Source organism: Pinus tabuliformis, chromosome X (assembly GCF_031772625.1).
Source record: "Pinus tabuliformis cultivar Carrire ecotype Pingquan chromosome X, CPIR1, whole genome shotgun sequence".
Taxonomy (NCBI): Eukaryota; Viridiplantae; Streptophyta; class Pinopsida; order Pinales; family Pinaceae; genus Pinus; species Pinus tabuliformis.
The window spans coordinates 320092211-320117216 of record NC_142308.1 but is presented as its reverse complement, the minus strand read 5'-3'; the positions used below and the strand labels follow the sequence as shown (position 1 = coordinate 320117216).

The following is a 25006-nucleotide window of genomic DNA, read 5'->3' as shown; positions in this document are numbered from 1 at the left end:
GGCATTAAGCGGGCAGTCCCGGAATAGATGTCCATGAGCATGACATTTTCTACATCTGAATGGAACATGCTCATAATCTAATGTCTGAATCCATTCAAAATCATCATGAAATAGACTTACTGAATCCAGAAGAGCTTTGTTCAGATGCATGTAGACACAGATGCGGGCATAGGAAGTGTACCTTTTGAGTTTTGTTTCTTCTGCAACTTTTATAAACTCTCCCAAGCCATTTCCAATGTCTTTTAAGGACTCCTCATCCCAATATTCCAGTGGCAGGGAATATAACTAGATCCAAACTAGTGCCAAGCTCAGATCTTCTTTGTCTGGATTGAATCTTTCAATCCAATCACGTAGATATAGCCCAACAACGTTGAAGAAATAAGGGTCGTTGTCCATGACCCTATTTCGATCTTTGATGCAGTTGAATATCGCTGTAAAGAACCCCTTTGGTCCTAACTTCAGATTGATGTGTCCTTTTGGTTTCCATTTGGCTGCTATCCAGCCCTGTAAGGCTTTCTCTGTTGGCCAAAACCCAATAAATTTCCCAATAAGGGCATGATATTTCATGTATTGGATTTGGGTATTGATTCTCTGACTGGGAAATTCAATCTTTGGTCATTCTGTAGCTACAGGTTTGCAGGTCGCAGAGGTTACTTTGGGCATCTCATCATCGCCTACAACGTTTTGCTTCATGTCCAGGGGTATAGTTTCTTTACCCTATGGTTCATTATGTATATCATGTTTATGTTGATCTGTTTGCATCTACGAAGCAGAGGCATTATCCAATATTTTTGTGGCCAGAAATGCAGGTTTGACCATGGGGGGAGGTGTAAGGACCTGCGATCCTTGAGCACTCCCGTCTTGAAGTGCGACGAAGAAAAGTTGAAGTGTGAGCTCGACCTTAGCACGAGAAGGTATAATGAAGTGTGTAGGAGGGAAGAGCGACGATTTTATATGTGTGGAGGCATGGGTTTGAACGTATGGAGGCTGACCTACGAACATGGGCAAGCCGACATGTATGTTGGGCAATATTGTGATGAAGTAGGGGCATTGGGAAAGTCAGCTGGGCAACCAAGACTTTGCCCTACGATTGGTATAAAAAAGTGGTGCATGGAGCTCATTTGACAAACAATCCCTGATCATTCAAACATGTGAGAAGTGCACAGATTAGAGGTGGACGCAGCAAGGAAGGCACACAGCTTGGTGATGCGCCCGTTCTTGGGCAAGGCCGCACGAAGGTGAAACGCACATCTTGGTTTTGGGTGAAGGGCACGGACAGGGTCTTCCACCAGTTGGAGTGAGGCGTGTATGGGTGTGGCGCCCGGTTTGTGCGATGACTTGGCATAGGTTCTTGGGTGGCTCCGGTGAGTGTCTTCCCGTCATGCAAGTGTGCACGGTGACTTGGTGAAGTGTTGAGATTGTGGAAAAATGTGTGTCTCGGGTGGTGGCGCCCGTGTGTGGCAACTTGGAGGCGTGCCCAAGTTGGGAAAACAACACGATCATGTGATGAGGTGAACGAAGGGTTGGTGAGTCATGCGGCGATCGTGCAGAGGCGCTGACGAGCTGGGCAACCGAGTTTGCCGAAGATTGTAGATTTGGCTAAGTATGAAACTCAGAGTTTCCCAAGTATACATGTAAAGCTTGTAACATTGAAGATTGTATAATATATTATTCAGGCAAACTCATTGTTCAGGGAGTTGCCCCTCCCTTTATACTGTGGAATTATGTTCTTCATTTATAATTGTTGATGATAATGAATGTGTATGGGTGTTCAATGGTATAAAGGATAACATAATAATACTTGGTTGCAAAACACAAACTAAGTAGGAATAAGTGGTTAGGCGTAGTCCATGAACATAAGTATTGGTGAAAAGAAAGTGTTCGCTGGTGCCGCACCTCACCTAGAGCGGTTGAAAGACTACCGCTGGCTTGGGGGTGTGGCAGGTGGTAACAGAGCAGCTGATTCGGGCATTGTAGGTTGAAGCTGCTACACACCTCCACTGAAGTGAAGGTGGTATCAGAGCTTGGTTGGAGCTGTTGAAGATTGAAGCTGATTCAGAGTTGAAGAAGCTAGACATTTGGTGGCAGTGAAGCAGGTACTTGCAGGTGAAGGAAGTTATTTCACATACAAGTGGAACAAGAGCTGGTTCAGGTTGCAGGCATCTTGGTGAAGCTGTGGTCGAAACTAGATCACAAAGAAGAAGGAAGCTATTAGCAATGGTAGCTGAATCTCAAGCTGGGTCTAGTCACGGTGCGAAGGATGCTACTATGGAATTCATGGAAAAATTGTTGGAGAAGATGGAGGACTTGGAAGCTTTTTGGACTAAGAAGATGGACTTGAGCGAGAGAGATCAAGAGGCCAATTCAAATATGAGGGAAGAGCTCAAGGAACTCCAGACTCAACATGAGTACACTAATGTTATGTGTATACAACTTGAAGTAAGGGTCAAGGAAGTTGAAAAAGCAAGAGACCAAGGTCTTATAGAGATCGTGGGCTTGCGAAAATCTCTTGAAGAAGCTAGAGATGAGATCGTGGTGTTGAAGAAGGCTGCGAGGCATAACTCAGGTGGAGGAGTGCCTCATGTGAAAGTGAAGGAACCACAATCTTATGATGGTACAAGGAGTGAAAAGACTCTTGGCAACTTTCTATGGGACATGGAGCAGTACTTGGAATGATTGGATCTATCTAATGATGAGACAAAGGTCAAGGTAGCTGCTCAGTTCTTGATAAAGGATGCTAATATGTGGTGGCGAAGGAGGATGAATCAGATTGCTGGTGACATTACTTCGTGGGATGAGATGAAGAAAGCTTTGCAGACCCATTTCAATCCTCAAGATGAAACGTGGGAAGAAAGGATGAAGATTAAATTCATAAAGTAGACTGGGAACGTACAGACATATCAGCGGGAGTTTGCAAGTGCGGTTCTCGAACTTCCTGACATGGCGGAGAGGGACAAGGTGTTCAATTTCATTATTGGGTTGAAGCCTTGGGCACGCAATGAAGTGAAGAGGCAGAGGATTACAACACTTGAGGAAGCTTTTGCTGTTGTGGACAAGTTGGTGGAGCATTATGATGAGACTTCTGATGATAGGAAGAAGAAGTCTAATAAGCTGAAAGATAAGAAGAAGGATGATGCTTCGAAATCGGATTATAATTCGAAGATGAAGAAAGCCTTGAAGTGTTGGATATGTGCTGGACCACATACAGTGAAGAATTGTCCTTCTAGACCGAAAGTGGCTGCGATTGCATAGTCTAATGCGAAGAATGAAGAGACTTATGTGGGAATGATGTAGATACTTGGTGTTGCTGCTACTACAGAGGTGATCTCTCAGAGGGATCCTGAGAGGAACAGTTTGGAGTATGTTCAGATGAAGATTGTGGGTGCTAATATACTCACTATGGTGGATAGTGGGGCTGCTCACAACTTCATGGGAGAAGACACTGCGAGAAGAATTGGGATGAAATTTGTACCGGTGAAGGCATAGATGAACACAGTCAATTCTCCTCCGGACAGTATTCTTGGTTTAGCTGAAAAGGTGGACACAACACTAGGTGAATGGACAAGGAAGGTCGACTTCACTATAGTGTGGATTGATGACTATGAAGCTGTGCTAGGAATGGAAATCTTGAAATAGTTTGATGCTATGAGTGTTCCACATTTTAAGAAGTTGTACATTTACGATGGAAGGGACGATGTACCCATTGGTGTACCAACCATTGGAGTGACAAGGCCTGATTGTAAGTTGGCAGTGATGCAAATGGAGGATGAGAAGCGGATGGAAGACATGAGTAAGCGGTTGTCTATGGTTGAGACAAAGCTTACCGAATAGTCATTGGTCATCAGAACACTTTCAGATAGTATCTTGGATTTGTTAAGAAGGCTAGAAGTGGTTGAAGATGATGATGATGATGATGAGGCATATGTGAGGCCAAATGTCCAGGAGGAGGATCGGGTCACTTATCTACAGAGGATGGAAATATAAGATCCTGACAGATGGATTGGGATGATTAATGAGGGAGATCCTTCAGGCTCTACTCCCTCCACATATTCTTAGATGGAAAAGAAGATGGGGCTCATTGTTAGCTACTCATGGCAGTGAGTCCTTAAAACAGGTTGAGCAGGTATGGCAGATGATGCAGGGACGACTTGGCATCAAGCATAATGACATGTTGCATATGGGATGGAGTTTCCATGGACCTGAGCATGGGAGAGATTCTTGGTGAGTCCGGGATGTGGCAGAATCTAAGATAGACTGGTGAAGGCATAAGGAGGGACATTCCTATGATTTGAGAGTGACAGTTGGACTGATCACCTAACTGGTTCAAGTCATGGGGGCTAGCAGTGTACCATAGAGATGTTGACATCAAGCAGACAAGGAGGACAGTTCACAGGAGGAGGACGACAGATGATGGAGCTGGAAGTTCTACATATGTTGCAGGGATGTTTTGCAGTATGTGGAGGAGTTGACATCATGGACCAAGGATGAGACGGACATTGATGTTGATCTTGGTGGATGGCTACCAGGAAGGTATGTTGTCGAGGACGACAATGACTTCAGGTGGAGGAGGATGTAAGGACCTATGATCCTTGAGCGCTCTTGGCTTGAAGTGCGACGAAGAAAAGTTGAAGTGCGAGCTCGACCTTAGTACACGAAGGTATAATGAAGTGTGTAGGAGGGAAGAGCAATGAGTTTATATGTGTGGAGGCATGGGTTTGAACATATGGAGGCCAACCTACGAACATGGGCAAGCCGACATGTATCTTGGGCGAGATTGCGATGAAGTAGGGGAGTTAGGCAAGTCGGCTGGGCAGCGAAGACTTCACCCTACGATTGGTATAAACAAGTGGTGCGTGGAGTTCATTTGACAAACAATCGCTCATCACTCAGACATGTGAGAAGTGCGCAGATTAGAGGTGGACACAGCAAGGAATGCACATAGCTTGGTGATGCGCCTGTTCTTGCGCAAGGCCACACGAAGATGAAACACAAATCTTGATTTTGGGTGAAGGGTGTAGGCAGGGTCACCCACCGGTTGGAGTGAGGCATGTACAGGTGTGGTGCCTGGTTTGTGCAATGACTTGGCACGGGTTCTTGGGTGGCTTGAGTGAGCGTCCGCTCATCGTGAAAGTGTGCACGGTGACTTGGTGAAGTGTTGAGATTGTGAACAAAGGCGTGTCTCGGGTGAAGGCATCCGTGTGTGGCGACTTGGAGGCGCGCCCAAGTTGGGAAAACAACACGATCGTGTGACGAGGTGAACGAAGGGTTGGTGAGTGGTGCGGCAACCTGTAGAGGCGCTGACGAGCTGGGCAACCGAGTTTGCCGAAGATTGTAAATTTGGCTAAGTATGAAACTTGGAGTTTCCCAAGTATACTTGTAAAGCTTGTAACATTGAAGATTGTATAATATATTATTCGGGCAGACTCATTATTGAAGGAGTTGCCCCTCCCTTTATACTATGCAATTGTGTTCTTCATTTATAATTGTTGATGATAATGAATGTGTACGGGTGTTCATTGGTATAAAGGATAACATAATAATACTTGGTTGCAAAACACAAACTAAGTAGGAATAAGTGGTTAGGTGCAGTCTACGAACATAAGTATTGGTGAAAAGAAAGTGTTCGGTGGTGCAGCACCTTGCCTAGAGCGGTTGAAAGACTACTGCCGGCTTGGGGGCGTGATAGGAGGCCTCGAGTCCTCCCCCATCAGGGTTGCCATTGCGGCTGAACTATTAGCTAGCATGTGTGGCCGTTAGGAGTTACAGGGTTAGTGATTCAGGGGTGCCGTGCTCAGAGCAGAACTCCGTCACTGAGATTGGGTAGAACCCTAGATCACCATGTTCTTGCTCCATCGCTTAACCATCTCATGTTTGCTAACACCAACATTGATATTAATATTATATTATTATAATAGTATTATTCTTATTATTAATGGCTTGGGTAACTATTTAATATAAATTAATTATTAAAACACTAATAGATCTAGGGAAATTAGTGAGTGTAAGAATTTAATATGAACTAGAATAATATTAATTATTATCATATTAATTATTATTAGTTATAGTATTATTTCTATATTAATATCTAGGGAAATTGGTAATTTTAAGGATTTAAAATAAACTAATATTAATTATTATTATATTATCATTAATAATATAATAATGTTATAATAATAATATTATTATTAATGGTTTGGGTAACTAATTAACATAAATATCTTAGTAAAGTTGTCTAATGGGAACATAAAATATCTCATACTAATAATTTAGACCCTTTAGACAGTTATGAAAAGGACCATCTCCTAAATATAAGGAAAATAAACTGAGGGAGATTAAAAAATCAAAGAACCATCTCGTTTAACGTGTTTTCTTTATCTTTTCCTTATATTTAGGAGATGGTCCTTTTCATAACTTTGTAAAAGGATTAAATTATCTAGCATAAGATATTTTATGTTCCCATTAGACAACTTTACTAAGATATTTATATAAATTAGTTAACCAAACCATTAATAATAATAACATTATTATAACATTATAATAATAATAATAATATAATAATAGTTAATATTAGTTTATTTTAAATCCTTACAATTACTAATATCCCTAGATCTATTAATATAGGGAAAATGCTATAACTAATAATAATTAATATTATTCTAGTTAATATTAAATCTTTCCACTCACTAATTTCCCTAGATCTATTCATGTTTTAAAAATTAATTTATATTAATTAATAATAAGAATAATACTATTATAATAATATAATATTAATATTATTCAAAAACTAATAAGACACGTTAACAATTTACTCATTATCATATTCCCTAGATTTATTATTTCTGACTCAAATTTGGTTAATTTTTTACTAAAATAAAACATGATGACCATTAAAATAAGATTTTTATTTTTTATTTTTTTTTAAACATAATAATATTATTATAATTAAGTAATTTGAATAGTCAAATCCAGCCATTTCTTAGTAAATTACAGTCATTTGTCCTGTCCAGTCTAATATAGCCATTTGTCAGTTAAAACTAGCCGTTGGAAGATCTGCTCTCCCTATTTAATACATAGCCATGATCTGATTCTTCAACTTGCCCTCACAATGAACCACACTAGTTGGTTCGAAACACGTCCACAAATGTATTATCATTAGATTTAAGCCCAAAAACTTTTTCTCTTAAATTTAATATGGATCACAGAAGCCTCAATTCAACAATTAAATTATTTTATTATTTCTTAGAAATAATTATGGTAAAATTCCTCGTTATAATATTTCCTCCTTCTGAAATAATAATAATAAAAAACAAAAAAACAAAAAAATAATCTTTTATTATTATTATGTTTTTTTTTCCTATTTGCAAATTTCTTTTCCATTTTTATTGGAATTTTTTTTATCTCATACAATTTTTTTTATACCTATTTTGTAGGATGCGCCTTTATCTATGTTGAGATTTCTCATTTTGATATTGTTATATTATTAGATATGTATCATACAGCTCTACGTTGAGATTCCTCATTTTGATATTATTAGAGCTAAAAAACTTTATTATTGTTATTGTTTCTTTCCCTATTTTAAAATTTGTTTTTTCTTTATTTATTGTACATTTTTCCCTATATCATAAATCCACCTCTCGAGCCTACATCCAACCCTCCGGCCCTTCTAAGATTCTTGGCTTTGATATGGTCAAAGGGGGGCAAAATTAAAGATAAGTCATTTTTTATTAACTTTTATGTGTTTGGGATTTGGGATGTTAAAGATTATCTCTTCCCATGCTTGTTATTTTTACACCCCTCCAACCCTTCAAAGATTCTTGGCTTTCATATGCTCAAAGGGGCAAAAATTAAAGATAAATAATTTTTTATTAACTTTTATGTTTCTGGGATTTAGGATGTTAAAGTTTATCTCTTCCCATGTTTGTTACTTTTACATCAGCTAAGCGTAGTGCTTGTTATTTTAGATGAGCGAGTAATATTATGGTAAGGATTTTCCAAATAACCTAGCTATAGTGATTTGTAAGTTCATGGTATGCGTTTCTCTCTTCTTAGTTGTTATACTTATCTTTTAAGTAACACGGCCCTCCTGCCTCCAATTATTATATCTCCTCCCTCCATTATTATATATAATGAAGATCTGAAAAAAATTGTCATCAATATCCGAGTAATTGATACTCTTGCGTAACAAGTTATCCATGCATTATTATCAACCAGGCCTCGCTAGGTCCTGCTTGGGCACAAACTCTCCGCCTAATTGAGATTTCCTGCGTCATCCCGTCACCCAGATTTCGTTCCGAAACATGGCTAATCAAGAGGCTGATGCTGCCGTCGGCAATCTCAACATCAACGTAGGCAGACGGTAATCACACGACAAGAATCGCTTTATAGTTTGCAATCTGTCTCTTTGAAAATTATTGGAAGCTATGATCGGTTGGTTTAGAATAGTCCGAAAATGTAAAAATCATTTTTCTGTATTGTAGAATTATGTGTTTAATAGAGAACCCAAACTATAAATTACATAGGAGTAATGAATGATTTTTTTGGTGTCGTTGGTATGAGCTTACTTAAAGTATTTTTCAATGTTTCGTTTGGAAAATTAGAAATGTAAAAAATAACGAGAATCCCATAAAAAGTGAAGTGGTTTTCTTTGAGGGATTTCGTCAGCGTGCATGTATATAAAGATTGTAAAATTTGGGTGTAAGAGCAGATTTTAGATTAAAAATTTCGGTGTAAGAGCAGATTTTAACAATCTAAATACTATCGTGATTTTTGTTTGTCCTTTATTTTCAAATTCCGTAATTTTGCGTTTTTTTTTTAAATAATTTTTAAATCGATTAAAAACAGTTTTAGATTATAATTTTGAGAAGAGTTGTGGTTAGTTAGTTTTTTTTGGAGTTTCTGGGGTTGGAATTTGGCAAAAGAAAACTGTGGTGAAATCTTGATTTGTATTATTTAAACTATTCTTTTCATTGTATATATGGATTTTATGGATTCTCTGAAAAACCCCTAGGCCACTTCTATTGTACACTGGTTACCCATCAAACTTGTGATTTCAATAAATCCTTACCAGATTTTAGAAAAATTAAACTTGAAAATTTCACAGGAAAAACTTCCAAAACACCAAAAACAACTTGATTTTAAAAATAAAAATTCCAAATCATGCTTCAATTTAATTTTTTAAAATGAAAACTAGTATCTTATTTAATATACTTAAAAAGTTTAATATACTAAAAATATATATATTTTGTTTAATATACTAGAAAAATATTTATTTAATATAAAATTCAAGAAAATATAAAGGCAAATAATTCAAAATATAAAAATTCCTTTCATTAACGATGCTAGTTATGACTAGTGTAACATCCCTTAATTATTTAAGCGAAATTCTATTTTTTTATATTCTTGTTCTTTAAATAACTTCTAACTTTAAATACTTCTAATATTAAATAACAAATGCTAGTTCTAATATTAAATAACAAATGCTAGTTATGACTAGTGTAACATCCCTTAATTATTTAAGCGAAATTCTATTTTTTTATATTCTTGTTCTTTAAATAACTTCTAACTTCTAACTTCAAATACTTCTAATATTAAATAACAATTTTATAACAATTTTATTAGTATATTGAATATTGTTTTTTATTTTTGGCCATGAGAATTTAATTTAGTGATTTTTTTCAAAAAAATTAATAGCATGATTGCTTGAATTTTGTTTTTATGGTGGAAATAAATTCTACAATTTCCAAAATATTTTGCCAAATATTACCAAAATATCACCAAAAAAATCTGTTGTCTTTTTATCCAATTTACTTCATTTTTAAACTACAATATATATAAACCAGCAATAAACGAAAGTTAAAATTAACTTCATTGATCAAGTTCCACTTTACTAATTAAAAGTCATAGCTTTTAAAATCTTTCAATAAGCTTTGTAAAAAGTATAAATTAAAGTGAATTAGAATTTTATATATATTATAGTTAATAGAATCTAAATCTAAATAAAGAGAATAAAATAATAATTGAAATTGATTTTATTAGTCCCTGCCTCCGACATAGCAGGGACTATAGCGTTCGAATGTTTGACCCCCTATTAATTCATCAATTGACCTTTTTGTTTGACCCCCTATTAATTCATCAATTGACTTTTTTTTGGGTTTGTTGTATTTTAACCAAAGTTATTTTAAACATTTCGCTTGCGTACAAATATTTAACCAAAGTTTTTGCTGGCAATTTCGCTGCACCAAAATTTTAAGCAAAGTTTTCAAATCAACCTCTTATTGGAAACTTCATGTTTCCAAAGGCAACTTTAGATATACAAAGCATTTTTACCCAAAGTTCATTTCCTAAATGCAGATCATTCTTTGTCTATTTTGTTAGATCCAAAGTAACTTTAGCTTCCGATATGCTGCCACTACCATTTTCTTGGATGCCACCTGTTCTTGTTACAAGCTTACAAGCTTACACTTGTCACTGCTGGCTGCCAGGATTGTTTATAGTTGCCAGCTTCATTCGACCACCCTCTTACCACCTTAATCTGCTTTCTGGGAACCTTGCAGTCCGCTGCTTACTCTTTTTTGACAGCCCAGTGCAACGGCCAAAGAAATGGCAAGAAATTGAAACTCTCTTATGCACATGCAGAACAAGATGTTAGAAATTGTGAACCACACACTGGCAAACACACACATAGTCAGGGCAGGTATGTTGTGCAGGAAAGCTATTATGTTGTTCTTGTCGCATAAGAATTCTATTTGAAAGGAAATTAAGAATGCTATTTGAAAAGAAATTATGCTTATAATACCTTGACCTGGGAACCCACCGCAAAGCTTTATTGGACAACCCAGAAGAACCTCTTCATTCTTCTTCGGCTTTTGAAGGTTTAAGGCTCTTCCCACCCTCCATCAAATTCAAATTATGGAACGAGTTCTGCGCCAAGATGAGGTCGCGCCTATGTCTGGAAATGTTGAGAAACATTCCGTTGATGTGGCTGTAGCAACCGCAGCCGTTGCAGAAGCTGTTGAAATATTAATTTCCCCTGCTGCGTACTGTTTCCAGAAAACCAGTACGCTTCCCAGCACAAATTAAAACAGCAGACACCTGGACAGCAGTTTTGCCAAAGCAATTTTCCCTGGAGCAGATAGAGCCGTGCGATATGGATGGGCAGCTGTCCGATTGAATGTACAGGGCCTGCAGCAATGAATTTGACGTGAAGTTGAATCTTCATTGACAGCCAGATTTATCAGTCAAGCGATAAATGAAATTTAATGCGGTTGACAGAGTTGGTAAAAATGGTAAACAACAGGTTTTATTGCAAACATGGGGAATGTACCGCAACATCCAGAAATCTCAGGAATTAGATTTATTTGTCTGCTGCTCCATACCTTGTTTTAATTTCCAGTCTTGTCATAATAATTTTAAGCAGTTTTTCTAGTGTGCTGTTTTAATGTAATGAGCAGCAGCATAGAAGCAGAGCGATAGTAGTGTTAATCTCTTAGCAATACAGCGCAGCAGCGCTCGAATGTAATTTCTGTGTTTTGAAAAAGAATGTGCAGCAGCACGAGCTCAGATGAATGAAGCTTTCATGCACAGCAGTGCAGGGACTGTAAATGAAATGTAAGAGAGAAGCGCAGCAGCGCTTGAATGTGATTGTGTGCTGCAGAGAAGAGTAGAAGCAGCAACGAAGGCACATCAGTGCAGAAAAGTAGACACAGCAGTGTGTAAGTTTTTTGAGGAACAGAGACAGAGCTCTCTTTGTAATGCACAGCAGTGCAGAAGTTTTTTTTTGTACGCAGCAGCGTGTTACAGCAGCGTTTTACAACAACGTGTTACAGCAGCGTTCTGAGCTGAAACAGAGTGTTACAGCAACATGTTTTGTAAATGCACAGGAGTGCAGTCATAGCAATGCAGAGTGCAGACACATCAGTGAAAAACAGCGTGTTGATTTTTCAGAGGAGACAGAGTATTTTGTTTTCTGTAATGTACAGCAGTGCAGACACAGTAATGTATTTTCTGTTTACAGCATGAAGTTTTTTTTTTGTTTTTGAACTGTCTTTAAAGTAGCCTTGTAGAAATCCCTCTATGTGAGGAAGACGAATTTGTATCAGTTGGTTTACTGTTTATGAATACAAGTTAATTTTTCCTGTTGCTGTTACACCGTAACAAAAAAAATACCTGACGTCAAAAATTTACGTTGCTGCAACACCACGAACAGCGTTGCTGCAACACCAGTTACAGCAACTGAAAAAAAACTGTGTTGCTGAAACACCGTTTCCAGCAAGTGATTTTCTGGGTTTTCTGTGTTAAAACAGAGTATAAAAACAGAGCATTTTTTTTTGTCTGTTTGTTATGGAATTTATCAGAAAATTCCAACATGGTATCGGAGCTAGTCCAGGCTCTTTGAAGTGTCAAAGAAGCTGAAGGAAGGGTTTATTGCGGTAGCAGCTTCACCAGCAGAGTGAAGACTCAACCAAGAAAGGATCCAGGTATTTCTCAGATTAATTTTCTGTGTTGTTGTTGAAGAAACAGTCAGTGATTTTAAAAACACAGTCAGAGATTTTAGAGCCTAGATAAGAATGGCAAGGTCAAAGAAGAAAGCCTCCAGGGCTGTTAAAAATGTGTCTCCCCCCTCTACTAAACTAGAAGGCAATCCATTAGAATACATTCTATTTGAAGTTCCAAAGTTTGATGGAAACTTTGATGTATGGGAAGTAAAGATGAGGGCTTTCCTAATGTTTGAAGGGATTGAAGTCTGGGAGTCAGTGATTGATGACAACAAGATGGATAAAGAATCCATGGAGTATGATGCACAAGCAGCAAAGACTATCTTGGATGGTCTCCCTGATTCTGTGAAGAAGAATCTTGGAAAATATACATCAGCAAAGGATATATGGGATAGACTGCATGACCTTCATGCAAAGGGAGCACTGACCATGACCATCAGTGAAGAAGAAAATTCTGAACCCATCATATAAGCTGAATGTGAGAAGGTTGACCTCATCAAACTTCAAGTAAAAGAAAGGGATGAAGAGCTCGTCAAGCTTAAGAAGGAATTTGATGAAAGCAAGAGGAAACATCATGAAGAAGTCATATCCATGACAAATCAGCTGAATGATGCAAAGAAGCATGAAGATGTCTTGACAAGTCAACTTGAACAAAGGCACATGAGGGTGAACAAACTTGTAGAAGAGATTGGACAGTACAAGGTAGAGGTCTCCTCCCTTAAGTCTGAACTACAAGAAGCCAGGAAGCAGGCACAAGAAGCTGAGAAGAAAATGGAGAGCAGTCAAGCAGAAAGCTCCCAAATGAAGTCAGATATTATCTCCCTTAAAATAGCAGCAGCTGAAGCTACTTGTAGAAAAGAAGAAACTGAGGAACAGCTTACAAAGAAGAATAATGAGTGTAAAAGATTGGAAGAAGAGATTGTTTTCCTCAAGAAGAAGGTTGAAGGGATGAACAAAATCATGAAGAGCTCTCAAGCCTTAGATGATATGCTCAGCTATCACAGATCTCCATATGATAAATCAGGACTTGGGTATGTAGGTGAACCCTCAAACAAGGATGAAGATGCTTTAAGCAAAGGAGATGTGAAGAAGCCAGAAAGAAGTTGTGAAGCTCCTAGTTCCAGCAAAGGCAAGGAGAAAAATGAAGGCTGCAATAGAAGAAATCCTACTCCAAGCAGAAAACCAACTCCAAGAAGAAATGTAGCTGATGTTAAAGAGGCAAGATGCAATGGTTATCATCAAAGGATCTCAAGGCAGCAAGGCTTCAGAAGTACATCAAGGAAACCTCCATCTCCCAGGTACCAAAGTTCATTTTTTGGATATTTTTATGCTTGTTCAAACTTTGGTCATATGGCAAAAGACTGTAGAGCATTTCATGGAGATAGATGTTGTGGTCCCCGACAATCTCCAAGAAATAATTTCACAAGAAGAAATTATGAATTCTTATTCATGAATAAGGTTGAATGCTTCAAGTGTCATAACATTGGGCATATGGCACGTGACTGTAACTTAAGATGGGCTCCTATGCAAGCTAGACCCACACAAAAGAAGAAAGTTACACAAGTATGGAGAAGAAAGGAAATGCAACCTGAAAGCCCCTTGAACTCCCCAACTGATCTAAATTTATTTTGAGAAGAATCGGCCAAAAGAAGACAAGCACACAATAAAGGGGAGCTTGTAATTTTTGTTGCTGAACTGTCTTAACAGTGATTCTTTAATGAAGACTTCTTTTTATAAAGGAAAGACATGAAATCAAATCTGCCATAAGAGCAGAGAAGAAAAGGGGCAGCGCTCAAATGTAAAGTGCAGCAGCGCAATAAGGAGTATGCAAAGCAAGAAGACCCTCACAGCAGTGGGAAGACAGAACATAAAACAGCAGTTTGGAAATTTTTTTGGAGCACATGGATTAGAATGAACAGCAGTTTTGAATTTTTTTTTGTTATGGAGCACATGCATTGAAATGTATAGCAATGGAAGGTAGTTTCCTTCTATGTAATGTGAGAGAACATACTCACAGCAGAGTGAGTACAATACACAGCAGTAAAAAAAATGTAATGTTTTTCTTCATATGCAATGCAACATGCAAAGAAATGCATAAAGAAAAACAGGGACAACAGATTTTTAATGCACATGGGTGAATGATAATGTGTGGCAACAGAGAAATGAAAGGAACTGCACAGCAGTGCATTATGAAAATAAAAAAATGAAGACTAAGATTGTGTGAAGCAAGAGTGCATAAGAAAAGGCAACAGCGTGATGGCAAGAAGGAGAAGCACAGTAGTGCGAAGAAAATGAAACCAGAACTAAGAGAGAATGAAGAAATGTGTTTTTACACAGCAATGCAAATAAGAAAATGCAGCAGCATGAAATTTTTTGTTGAAGAAATGAAAGGTAATGGCACAGCAGCAGTGCGAGTGTAATCAATGAAGGGGAGCACGCAGTGCGTATTTTTGTTGTTAAATGTGAAAGGAATGCGCAGCAGCGCAAGAGCAATTTGAGAAGTTATTTTATGCACAACAGTGCAGTGATAGAGAGAGTGTTGAAACAACAGTGCTGAAACAGCAGTGCTGAAACAGAGTGCTGAGACAGAGTGCTGAAACAGCAGTGCTGAGATAGAGTTGCTGAGATAAAGTTTTGTAATGGAATATGCAGCAGCATAAATGTATTGAAAATTTTACACATAGCAGTGTAATGTTTTTCAGGAGAAGACAGAGTCTGTAATGAATAGCAGTGTAGAGCATATTGCAGCCTAAGCACTATTGTGAAGATGCTCTCGCTGTGTTTTGGAGCAGCAATGCATTCTACAGGCGTGTTTCAGCAACTATCTGCGAGATGCTGAAACACGTGTTTCAACAACAGACTGTGTGATTGAAACTGTGTGTTTCAGCAACAGCCTGGCTGAAACTGTAATTTTCTGAGATAGCAGAAATTGGTTTGTGGAACAAAAGCATTCCTTGGTGAATCCCTCTATCAAGAGGAAGATGCTTTTTAGCATACACATGGTAAATCCCTCTATTAAGAGGATGATGTTTTTCAGCATAGTCACAGGTGAATCCCTCTCTCAAGAGGAAGGTGCTCTTCAGCACATTGTTATGGTGAATCTCTCTGTCATGAGGAAGGTGCTCTTAAGCACAGTCTCAGGTAAATCCCTCTATTAAGAGGAAGACAATTTTAATTGGTTGTGGAACTGCATCAGAAGCAGTTGGTGAATTCCTCTATGTGAGGAAGTGTTTGGGTACAACAGAATGCCCAGCAGTTGAAATTAAAGGTGAGTGTTGAAATATTAATTTCCCCTGCTGCGTACTGTTTCCAGAAAACCAGTACGCTTCCCAGCACAAATTAAAACAGCAGACACCTGGACAGCAGTTTTGCCAAAGCAATTTTCCCTGGAGCAGATAGAGCCGTGCGATATGGATGGGCAGCTGTCCGATTGAATGTACAGGGCCTGCAGCAATGAATTTGACGTGAAGTTGAATCTTCATTGACAGCCAGATTTATCAGTCAAGCGATAAATGAAATTTAATGCGGTTGACAGAGTTGGTAAAAATGGTAAACAACAGGTTTTATTGCAAACATGGGGAATGTACCGCAACATCCAGAAATCTCAGGCATTAGATTTATTTGTGTGCTACTCCATACCTTGTTTTAATTTCCAGTCTTGTCATAATAATTTTAAGCAGTTTTTCTAGTGTGCTGTTTTAATGTAATGAGCAGCAGCATAGAAGCAGAGCGATAGTAGTGTTAATCTCTTAGCAATACAGCGCAACAGCGCTCGAATGTAATTTTTGTGTTTTGAAAAAGAATGTGCAGCAGCACGAGCTCAGATGAATGAAGCTTTCATGCACAGCAGTGCAGGGACTGTAAATGAAATGTAAGAGAGAAGCGCAGCAGCGCTTGAATGTGATTGTGTGCTGCAGAGAAGAGTAGAAGCAGCAACGAAGGCACATCAGTGCAGAAAAGTAGACACAGCAGTGTGTAAGTTTTTTGAGGAACAGAGACAGAGCTCTCTTTGTAATGCACAGCAGTGCAGAAGTTTTTTTTTGTACGCAGCAGCGTGTTACAGCAGCGTGTTACAGCAGCGTTTTACAGCAACGTGTTACAGCAGCGTTCTGAGCTGAAACAGAGTGTTACAGCAACATGTTTTGTAAATGCACAGGAGTGCAGTCACAGCAATGCAGAGTGCAGACACAGCAGTGAAAAACAGCGTGTTGATTTTTCAGAGGAGACAGAGTATTTTGTTTTCTGTAATGTACAGCAGTGCAGACACAGTAATGTATTTTCTGTTTACAGCATGAAGTTTTTTTTATGTTTTTGAACTGTCTTTAAAGTAGCCTTGTAGAAATCCCTCTATGTGAGGAAGGCGAATTTGTATCAGTTGGTTTACTGTTTATGAATACAAGTTAATTTTTCCTGTTGCTGTTACACCGTAACCAAAAAAATACCTGACGTCAAAAATTTACGTTGCTGCAACACCACGAACAGCGTTGCTGCAACACCAGTTACAACAACTGAAAAAAAACTGTGTTGCTGAAACACCGTTTCCAGCAAGTGATTTTCTGGGTTTTCTGTGTTAAAACAGAGTATAAAAGCAGAGCATTTTTTTTTGTCTGTTTGTTATGGAATTTATCAGAAAATTCCAACAGAAGCTGCAGTTGCAGTTGCTCAAGCTGCTGCTCAAGTTGTTCGTCTGACCTGACCTTCGAACCAGCGGTAAGTAAATGCAAAAGAACTTTGAGCGGCAACCAAGATACAGACAACGTTTAGAGGATATCTGGTTAGGAAATTTCAGTGGCTGAATTTTCATTTCAAAAAATGAATACTTGCTCCCATTTCTAAAGCGCAAGATTTTTTCCTTTGTAAAAGCCTTAAAGGAGTTTTACAGGAATATCGCCAATCTCTTAATTAACATAATGGTTAATTTCAAGAATGTTTAAAGATTCATCCAGATTCATAATTTTGGTTCAAATTTTTCATTTACCTAGTTTTTTGTTGTGCCTCGTACTCATGAAACTCAGTGATACATATATACTCACCCGAGATACTGTTGAAGTTCCGACTTCAGGAGCCTCCACAAACATCTGTTTCATCAAACAGAGATAAGCTATATAGTACTTCCAAAGATTGGAAAAACAAGAAGAACAAAATTCATGAAACATAGAAGACATATCAGTAAACATCACATTTGTTACCTAAAGAAAGAATATAATGATATCGCAAAATATAGGACAAACCACCTACTTGCAAAAGCCATGGAAGCTGCTAATACTTAGATGGGGTATATACACAAGTGAAGAACTCAGATGTCCTGATTCAGTAGTGAAGATGGAGGCCCACAATTTTACCACCTGCATCTTTCTGTTTTGCATGTCCAACGTGTCCCTAGCTAACCAAAGTTTGACTTGGAAGTTTAAAGAGAGTTTAGCAACCTTGTGAGCTATTATGCATGTGGAGCAAACGTTGTGAGATTTTCTGCCACAACAAATACCAGTTGGGTCGTATTTTAAACACTATTGGAATTTAACGGTTGAATAAGCTTTAACTGTTTATGATTGTTTTCTTGTGTTTATTTCTGAAGTTCATATTTTTTCCTACAAAGATCTACAGAAATATATTTTTAGGGGGATGTTGCAGGAAAGAAATGTTAATGCACTAGTATGGGGAAGAAAGGAGGGTCATGGTTCACAGCCATGAAAAGGGCTTTTTGATCACATGCCAGGGATTCTGAATCCAGCGATTCAAAGAAATCTAATTTTCCCTCCAAAGTTAAAGGCGAGGAACTTGATGCAGGCAAAGAAGAAAAGGTAGGTACCGAGAGCTTTTGCTCCTGCCTTGAGACTTGGTTTCATTTGAGGGCTCTCATATTTTGAAGAAAATACTTTATCGAATGCTAATGATCTTTTTGTGTCCAGAAAAATAAAGCACCAAAAGAGAAGCGTAAATGGGCTTTTGGGAAATCCTCACACCATGACAGCCATGAAAAGGCAGCTTCAGATGTTGATGATTTTCATCTGAAGGAAAAGACTACCAGTAACCAAGATGAGGCTACGCCCGCTTACTCTGAGCCTTCCCAAGCCTCTGGTGGCTGTTCATGCTCCTCCTATTCACACTCCTACTCAAAATTGGTCTAGGCCCTCCTATTCACACTCCTGCTCAATCCAATTCTCAGCGCAGTTCCTCTGAATTTGGTCGAAAATCAAATTGTTGTTCCCATGGCAGCCACTACGGCATTTTCATATATCTGCATTCTGACCTACTCCTGTAGCAAGATCTTGCTATCGCCTTATGATTCCGCCGTAGAATCGTCTCTCGTTGCTTGTCAAAAATAGGGGATGGGAATTATCAGTTTATTGGCGTCAACCAGACCACACACTATAGGTATAGGATAGACGAAGAATTCATCGTTTACCGGGTTTAAGCAATTTTAAGTGAATCCGCTCCCACCTCTATATCTGTCCGTCTCTGCGGTGGTGGGTTAAGCGTCCTACCCCTCCTTATGCCTTCTTCCTTCACTCGGTAAATTGGATATGCAACCTCTCTAACTTCGGCCTCTATAGCCACCATAAGCTGACCTCGGGAACGTGAGGGGCATTGATCAAGTCCATTTACAGAGAGATAACAATAAAGCAGGGAAGAAGTGCAGCAAACGGCAGCGCTTACGCATAGCGAGAGATATTTATGAATCAGTTTCGAATAAAAGTGAACAACATGCTCTTTTACGTCGAAGTGCATGAAAAATATATGAAACGTGAGAGAGTCCTTTTGACAGATATAAGAAATGTGGCATTGTCTTTTTGACGTGTGATATTATCATCTTCACATTTTGTTCGTATTTACTTGCTTTGATTACAAAACTTTAAAGAATTTTATTTTATTTTTTGATTTCTTAGATTTAAAAATAATGACATAAACCACTCGATTTTCCTGCTACTGGTATCAGCGACTAGATTTTCCTGCTACTGGGATCAGCAAGTTTGAGATCTCCAGATCGCGTTGTCGGGCTAGCGGACGCCATAAAGAAAAGTGGTCGCACTAAACCGTGCGGGTTATAGGAGGCATTGACTTTAGCGAATGTGTGTGGGGTTTTGTCATCCCGAAACTGGCTACCTTCCTTACTGACTTACTAAATACTTGTTCACATCCTTCTATTTGGTAACCTAGCGTTGGAAGTAACTATGTTATATACGAGCATGTGGCATGTGGTTTGCTATTTTTTGCGTGCACTATCGGAAGTTCATTTGTCATTCACCTCTTGTTTTCTCTCTTCACGCTATGGGCAGGTAATCTCATGATGTTCCCGCAATTCAGATTTATCAGATAGGGTTTGAATGCTCGACCAAGACAGCCTTGAGCGAAAATAGTAAAAAAAAGGGTGCATGATGGTAACGGATCTAAGCATCATTAACGTTGCCGACAAGTGACTATCACTCACATGCAGAGCCTTTTATCACAGAGTAAAAACTGTTGATCCTGCACCGCAAAGTACTAGTGCTACCACGTCTCTTTTCATCAATTCCAAAGCTGTAATTAGTTTATTATCTGATTTCAGGCCCGGCAAGGACTACCGCCGCTTGCGGATCTGGTTATAAATTGATATATGAAATGATACTAATTTTCAAAAGAAGTGGATAATCCGGCCGTGGCCAACTGTTGCATCAGTGTTGCCAACTTAGAGGGAACGATTCTTACAGCAGAGGATGTTGCAGAGGCATGTCTGTACTTGGCTAGCGATGAGTCTAAATATGTCAATGCGCATAACCTTGTTGTGGATGGAGGAATTAGTGTTGTTAATCACTCCTGGGGGACCTACCGATGATAACAGAATTCTACCATTTGTGGATAATGAAGTCGGCTGAGAGTCGTATTCCTACTATATAAATAATGTCGGTTCACTGCTGCTTCATCTGCTGATTTCGGATACCCTATGAAACTGTTATAGTTTCTGAAAACCCTAGTACTACAATAGAATAATTGCGGTTCACCGCTGCTTCATCGGCCGATTCTCGTAAATATTTGTATTTTCTGATGTCTTTCCTATGTGAACTTGTAACATGTCCTTTGGCTTTACATATTAATAATTATATACAATCTTAGGTGGATCATTGTTTTTTAACTCAAATATTCATCAAAACAATTGATAGAAGCTGCACTTCGAACTAGTGGCCTCGTTCGTTTTTTGTTATACCAAATAATGAGATTTTTCAAGTTATTCATCCCTAGTATAAAATAATCGATAATTTTCTTTGTTATCGTGTGGTTATGATGCGCTGAAGTCATCAAGTTTCAAGTCTATAATTAAGTTGTTTTAGGTTGTAGTATTCTATCCCATTTTCACATTTGAGCACGGTTGATCATGAGGATAACCAACCTAAATTTGTATAATTCTCAATTGAATGTTTACTTATCATTACATCTTGTATAATTCTCAATTGAATGTTTACTTACCATTACATCCAGATAGGGATAGTGTATTGTAACCTAAAAAATATTAGTATCTCAGCTCATTCACCACTGGAGAAAGAGTTGATTCCATGATCCTTGATAGCAAAATGGTTTAATCTAAACTTTTTAGGTTTTACAAAGTTTAGGTTTTACTTGTAACAATGTATATGTTTCTTTACTTTATTATTGTTTTATTTATCGTTTTTACTGTATTATGGTTCTCCATCAAATATGTATCATCGTGTTTTTTACATATCTCTTATGACTTTGAAATTAGTAATAAAAGGACCTCGAAATTAGTAATAAAATGGACTAGGATGAATTTCACACTATTCTCTAAATATGGTTGGATATAGGGTTTTTTCCACAACACAAATTATGAAATTTATCATAACAATATTCATTGAGTTTAGAGGCTTATTTTACAACCAAGTATGACAGGATGTGTAAGTTTGTCCTTTCGTCAATGCCCTTTAAAATAAAAATAAAAAATAAAAATTATGTTCTAAATATAAAAATATTGTGAGCTTTAATTAAAAAAAAAATGAATATGTTGTAAAGTAAATAGAAGTAAAAAAAATATGTAAATAAGATGTTTAAATCTTTACACTTTTCAAAAATATTTCAACAAGAGATTTAAATAAATTATTTGAAGATCTATCTTAACTAATTTATGTCGATATCAACTTTATATATATTTATATGGAAAAAAAAAATTATGGTTAAAATTTTTATTTGGTCCTTTATTTACTTTATTTAGCATTCAAAAATACAATTTAAATAATGAAAAGCAACACATTATATTTTGCATTCTAAAATAGTTTACAACTCACCTACTTAAAAGTAAGTATACACTGATATTAATATTAACTTATATTCAGCTCACATCTTTATAGTTATAAAAATATGTTATGAAAATCCATTAGAAGTCTTTGACATAATGTCTTGAACCTTCCAAATGGATACGTTTGTATGCCATTGTTGGTTGTTGGGATTTGCTCTACCTTGTTGATCATGAAAATGAAAATAAGTTAGAATATAAAATAGAAATAGATGAAAATGAAAATAAGTTAGAATATGAAATAGAAATAGTAATTTTGGTTTTCTATTATATTTTTTAATTATCTTTTTTAAATATAATAAAAATTTGTTTAAATTATATTATTATTTAATTCATTTATTTATTTGAAAATAAATTTTAAACCATAAAAAAATATAATATACCAAAAATATAATTTCTGCAAATTCTGACTAAAACTTTTAATACAATATAACTTTGGAAATGTAAAATAATACAACAAAGACCAAAATAATATATACTTTTTTAAATCACATTCCATGAGGACGTATGTGATCATATATAATTATTAATATGTAATGCCAAAAGGACATCTTTCAAGTTAACGAAAGCGACAGCCATTTACCAAAATTATTTATATCGTAGGGTTACAGAGTGGTGAACCACAATTGTTTATATCGTAGGGCTACGTTACAGAGGGAATCCAAAACCAGCAGATGAAGCAGCAGTGATCCGGCATTATTTATATAGTAGGACTACGACTCGACTCTGAGCTAATTTCATTAACAAATAGTAGCATTCAGTTATCATCGGTAGGTTCCCCAGGAGTGATTAACAACACTGATTCCTCCGTCCACAACAAGGTTATGCCCGCTCACATATTTAGACTCATCGCTCGCCAAGTACAGACATGCCTCTGCAACATCCTCCGCTGTAAGAACCGTTCCCTCTAAGTTGGCAACTCTGGTGCAGAAGTCTGCCACAGCGGGCTTATCCACTTCTTTAGAAAATGCGGAGGGGTCGCCTTCCTTCTTGAAATACCCAACAGTAAGATCCGAGGGCAGTCCATAAGGAGACACAGCGTTGACTCGGATCCCGTATTTCCCAAGCTCAGCTGCGCCGTTCCTCGTCAGCCCTATCACTGCATGTTTGGAGGTGGTGTAGTCGTATGGACAAAGTCCTCCTATAACACTTGTAATGCTGGCAGTGTTGATTATGGTGCCCTTCTTCCGCGGAATCATCACGCGGGCAGCGTGCTTCATGCCCACCATCACTCCTCTCACGTTTACTTTCATCACTCGATCGAATTGATCCATGTCAAACTCTGCTACGCTTTTACCTGGAGCTATTATTCCTGCGTTGTTAAACATTATATCCAGTTGACCGTGTTTCTCTACGGCCAAATCCACCGCTGCGCCCACGTCTTGCTCATTGGTCACATCACAGTGCACGAAAATTGCGGGAGGAGAAAGGGATTCGGCCAGCTTTTTCCCAGCTGCGTCGGCAACGTCTGCGATTATGACTTTGGCTCCGTGCTTTGTGAAGAGCCGAACGGTGGCTTCTCCGATGCCAGATGCTCCTCTCGTTATTATTGCGACCTTGCCCTCCAGTCTGCATTCAAAGATCATTGCCCAGAATTTTAAAACCAGTGAGCATTGCAAAGAACATTCAAAAGTGGCAGGTTTCCGTTAAAAAAAATCAAAAAATAATTTTTAGAATGGAAATAGAATGAGAACAATTAAAAATTACTAAACACCCAAAAATTTGAAATTTAACCACTATAACTTAAATTAAATTTACAAAAGTCTATACTAAATTTTAACAAAATCTTACTAAAATTTCCATAATTTAATAAAAAATACCCAAAAATAATCCACTTATATTACAGCTAAACAGAATACCGAAAGCAGATACCATTGTGATAAATAAAAATAAACAGTTAATTAATCTGCACTTCCGGGAAGGCAACCATTGTGATAAATAAAAATAAACAGTTAATTAATCTGCACTTCCGGGAATTGCCTTCTTTGCTTGAATTCATCAGTGTAGGTTTGGATTGTTAAACCCTGCTGTTGTCTCCACACCCTATCAATCCAGCCATGCTGCTAAAATCCTATCCACAAAATCTCTTTTTTTACCGGGATTTTTTTGTTAACTTTTACAAATTTAATTTTCTATATAGATTAAAAGAAAACCAAAATGTTTTTAATAATTTTCGAGTTGAGATATGATTTGTAATTGTGTTAGTTCATATGATTTGTAATTCTGTTAGTCCATCATCAAAATTGAAATTTTAATAATATTAGAAAAAATAAAAAGTTTAAAATATTTAAAAATAAAAAAAAATATTTAAATAATGTTTATTCATAAAAAAAATTACACGTAAAAAATTTGGATACCCTAACTCATGTTAATCCTTATAAAATTAAGATATCTCAACTCAGATTAGATCTGTGTTTAAAATAAATCTATACTAATATAAAAACCAAACTTCAAAATCATACTTTACTCCTATACCACTTATACTTTATATTATAGTTTAAATCTATAAAGAAATTTACATTTTCATACTATCCCTACAAAACAGATCACAATTTCAGAGAACTCTCAAATTTAACAGATTGCAAAATGAGAAAGCGATTTTTCTCCTGTGATTACTGCCGCTCTGCGTGGATGTTAAGATTTCCAACACGGGTACCGAGTGCATCAGCCTCTTGGTTAGACATGGTTAATTGGAATGAAATTTGGGTAATTAGATAGCGAGGGAAGCTTCACATGCAATAACAGGGAAAAGTAGGTGTATGGAATTATCAGGTGTTACCCTTTTATAGCTTCCTGTGTCGTATTGATTGGGATTGTTATTGGTAATACTGACAATTTGTTTCCAGGAGGTTCTTCGATCTAAATGGATAGAACTTTATTTAATTAGGTGACTATTGTTTTGGCATGTGTTAAGTGGATAAGATTTTATCAAATTAGCTCACAATTATTTTGGTAGGTAGATAAAATATTTATTTAATAAATGGATAAGTACACATTATTATTAATGTGTTGGGATTTTACTTTAATCTATAATTATTTTTTTGATGAATTTAATTATTTTAAATCTATTTTATAGTGTTATATAATATTATGTAATATTTTTATAGCATGTGAACATTGGCTTTATCTTAAAAATAATATTTGTTTTTCTATTTCTCTTGATAAGTTTTAATATTTTCAACAAAAAGATATATGACAGATTAGTTGACTATTGTTTTGGCATGTGTTAAGT

The 25006-nt window shown here is 37.1% G+C and overlaps 1 protein-coding gene across 1 annotated transcript in view; it reads right to left on the bottom strand.

Annotated features, from left to right (window-relative positions):
- Positions 1–22520: 22520 nt before the first annotated feature.
- The window catches only part of LOC149139742 (zerumbone synthase-like), a 187180-nt gene continuing 184694 nt past the window's right edge, over positions 22521–25006 (bottom strand). Inside the window, exon 2 of the mRNA XM_089448560.1 lies at positions 22521–23343. Within this exon, the coding sequence (XP_089304686.1) occupies positions 22539–23343 (805 nt within the window). The 3' untranslated portion in view covers positions 22521–22538. The remainder of the gene's footprint in view (positions 23344–25006) is intronic.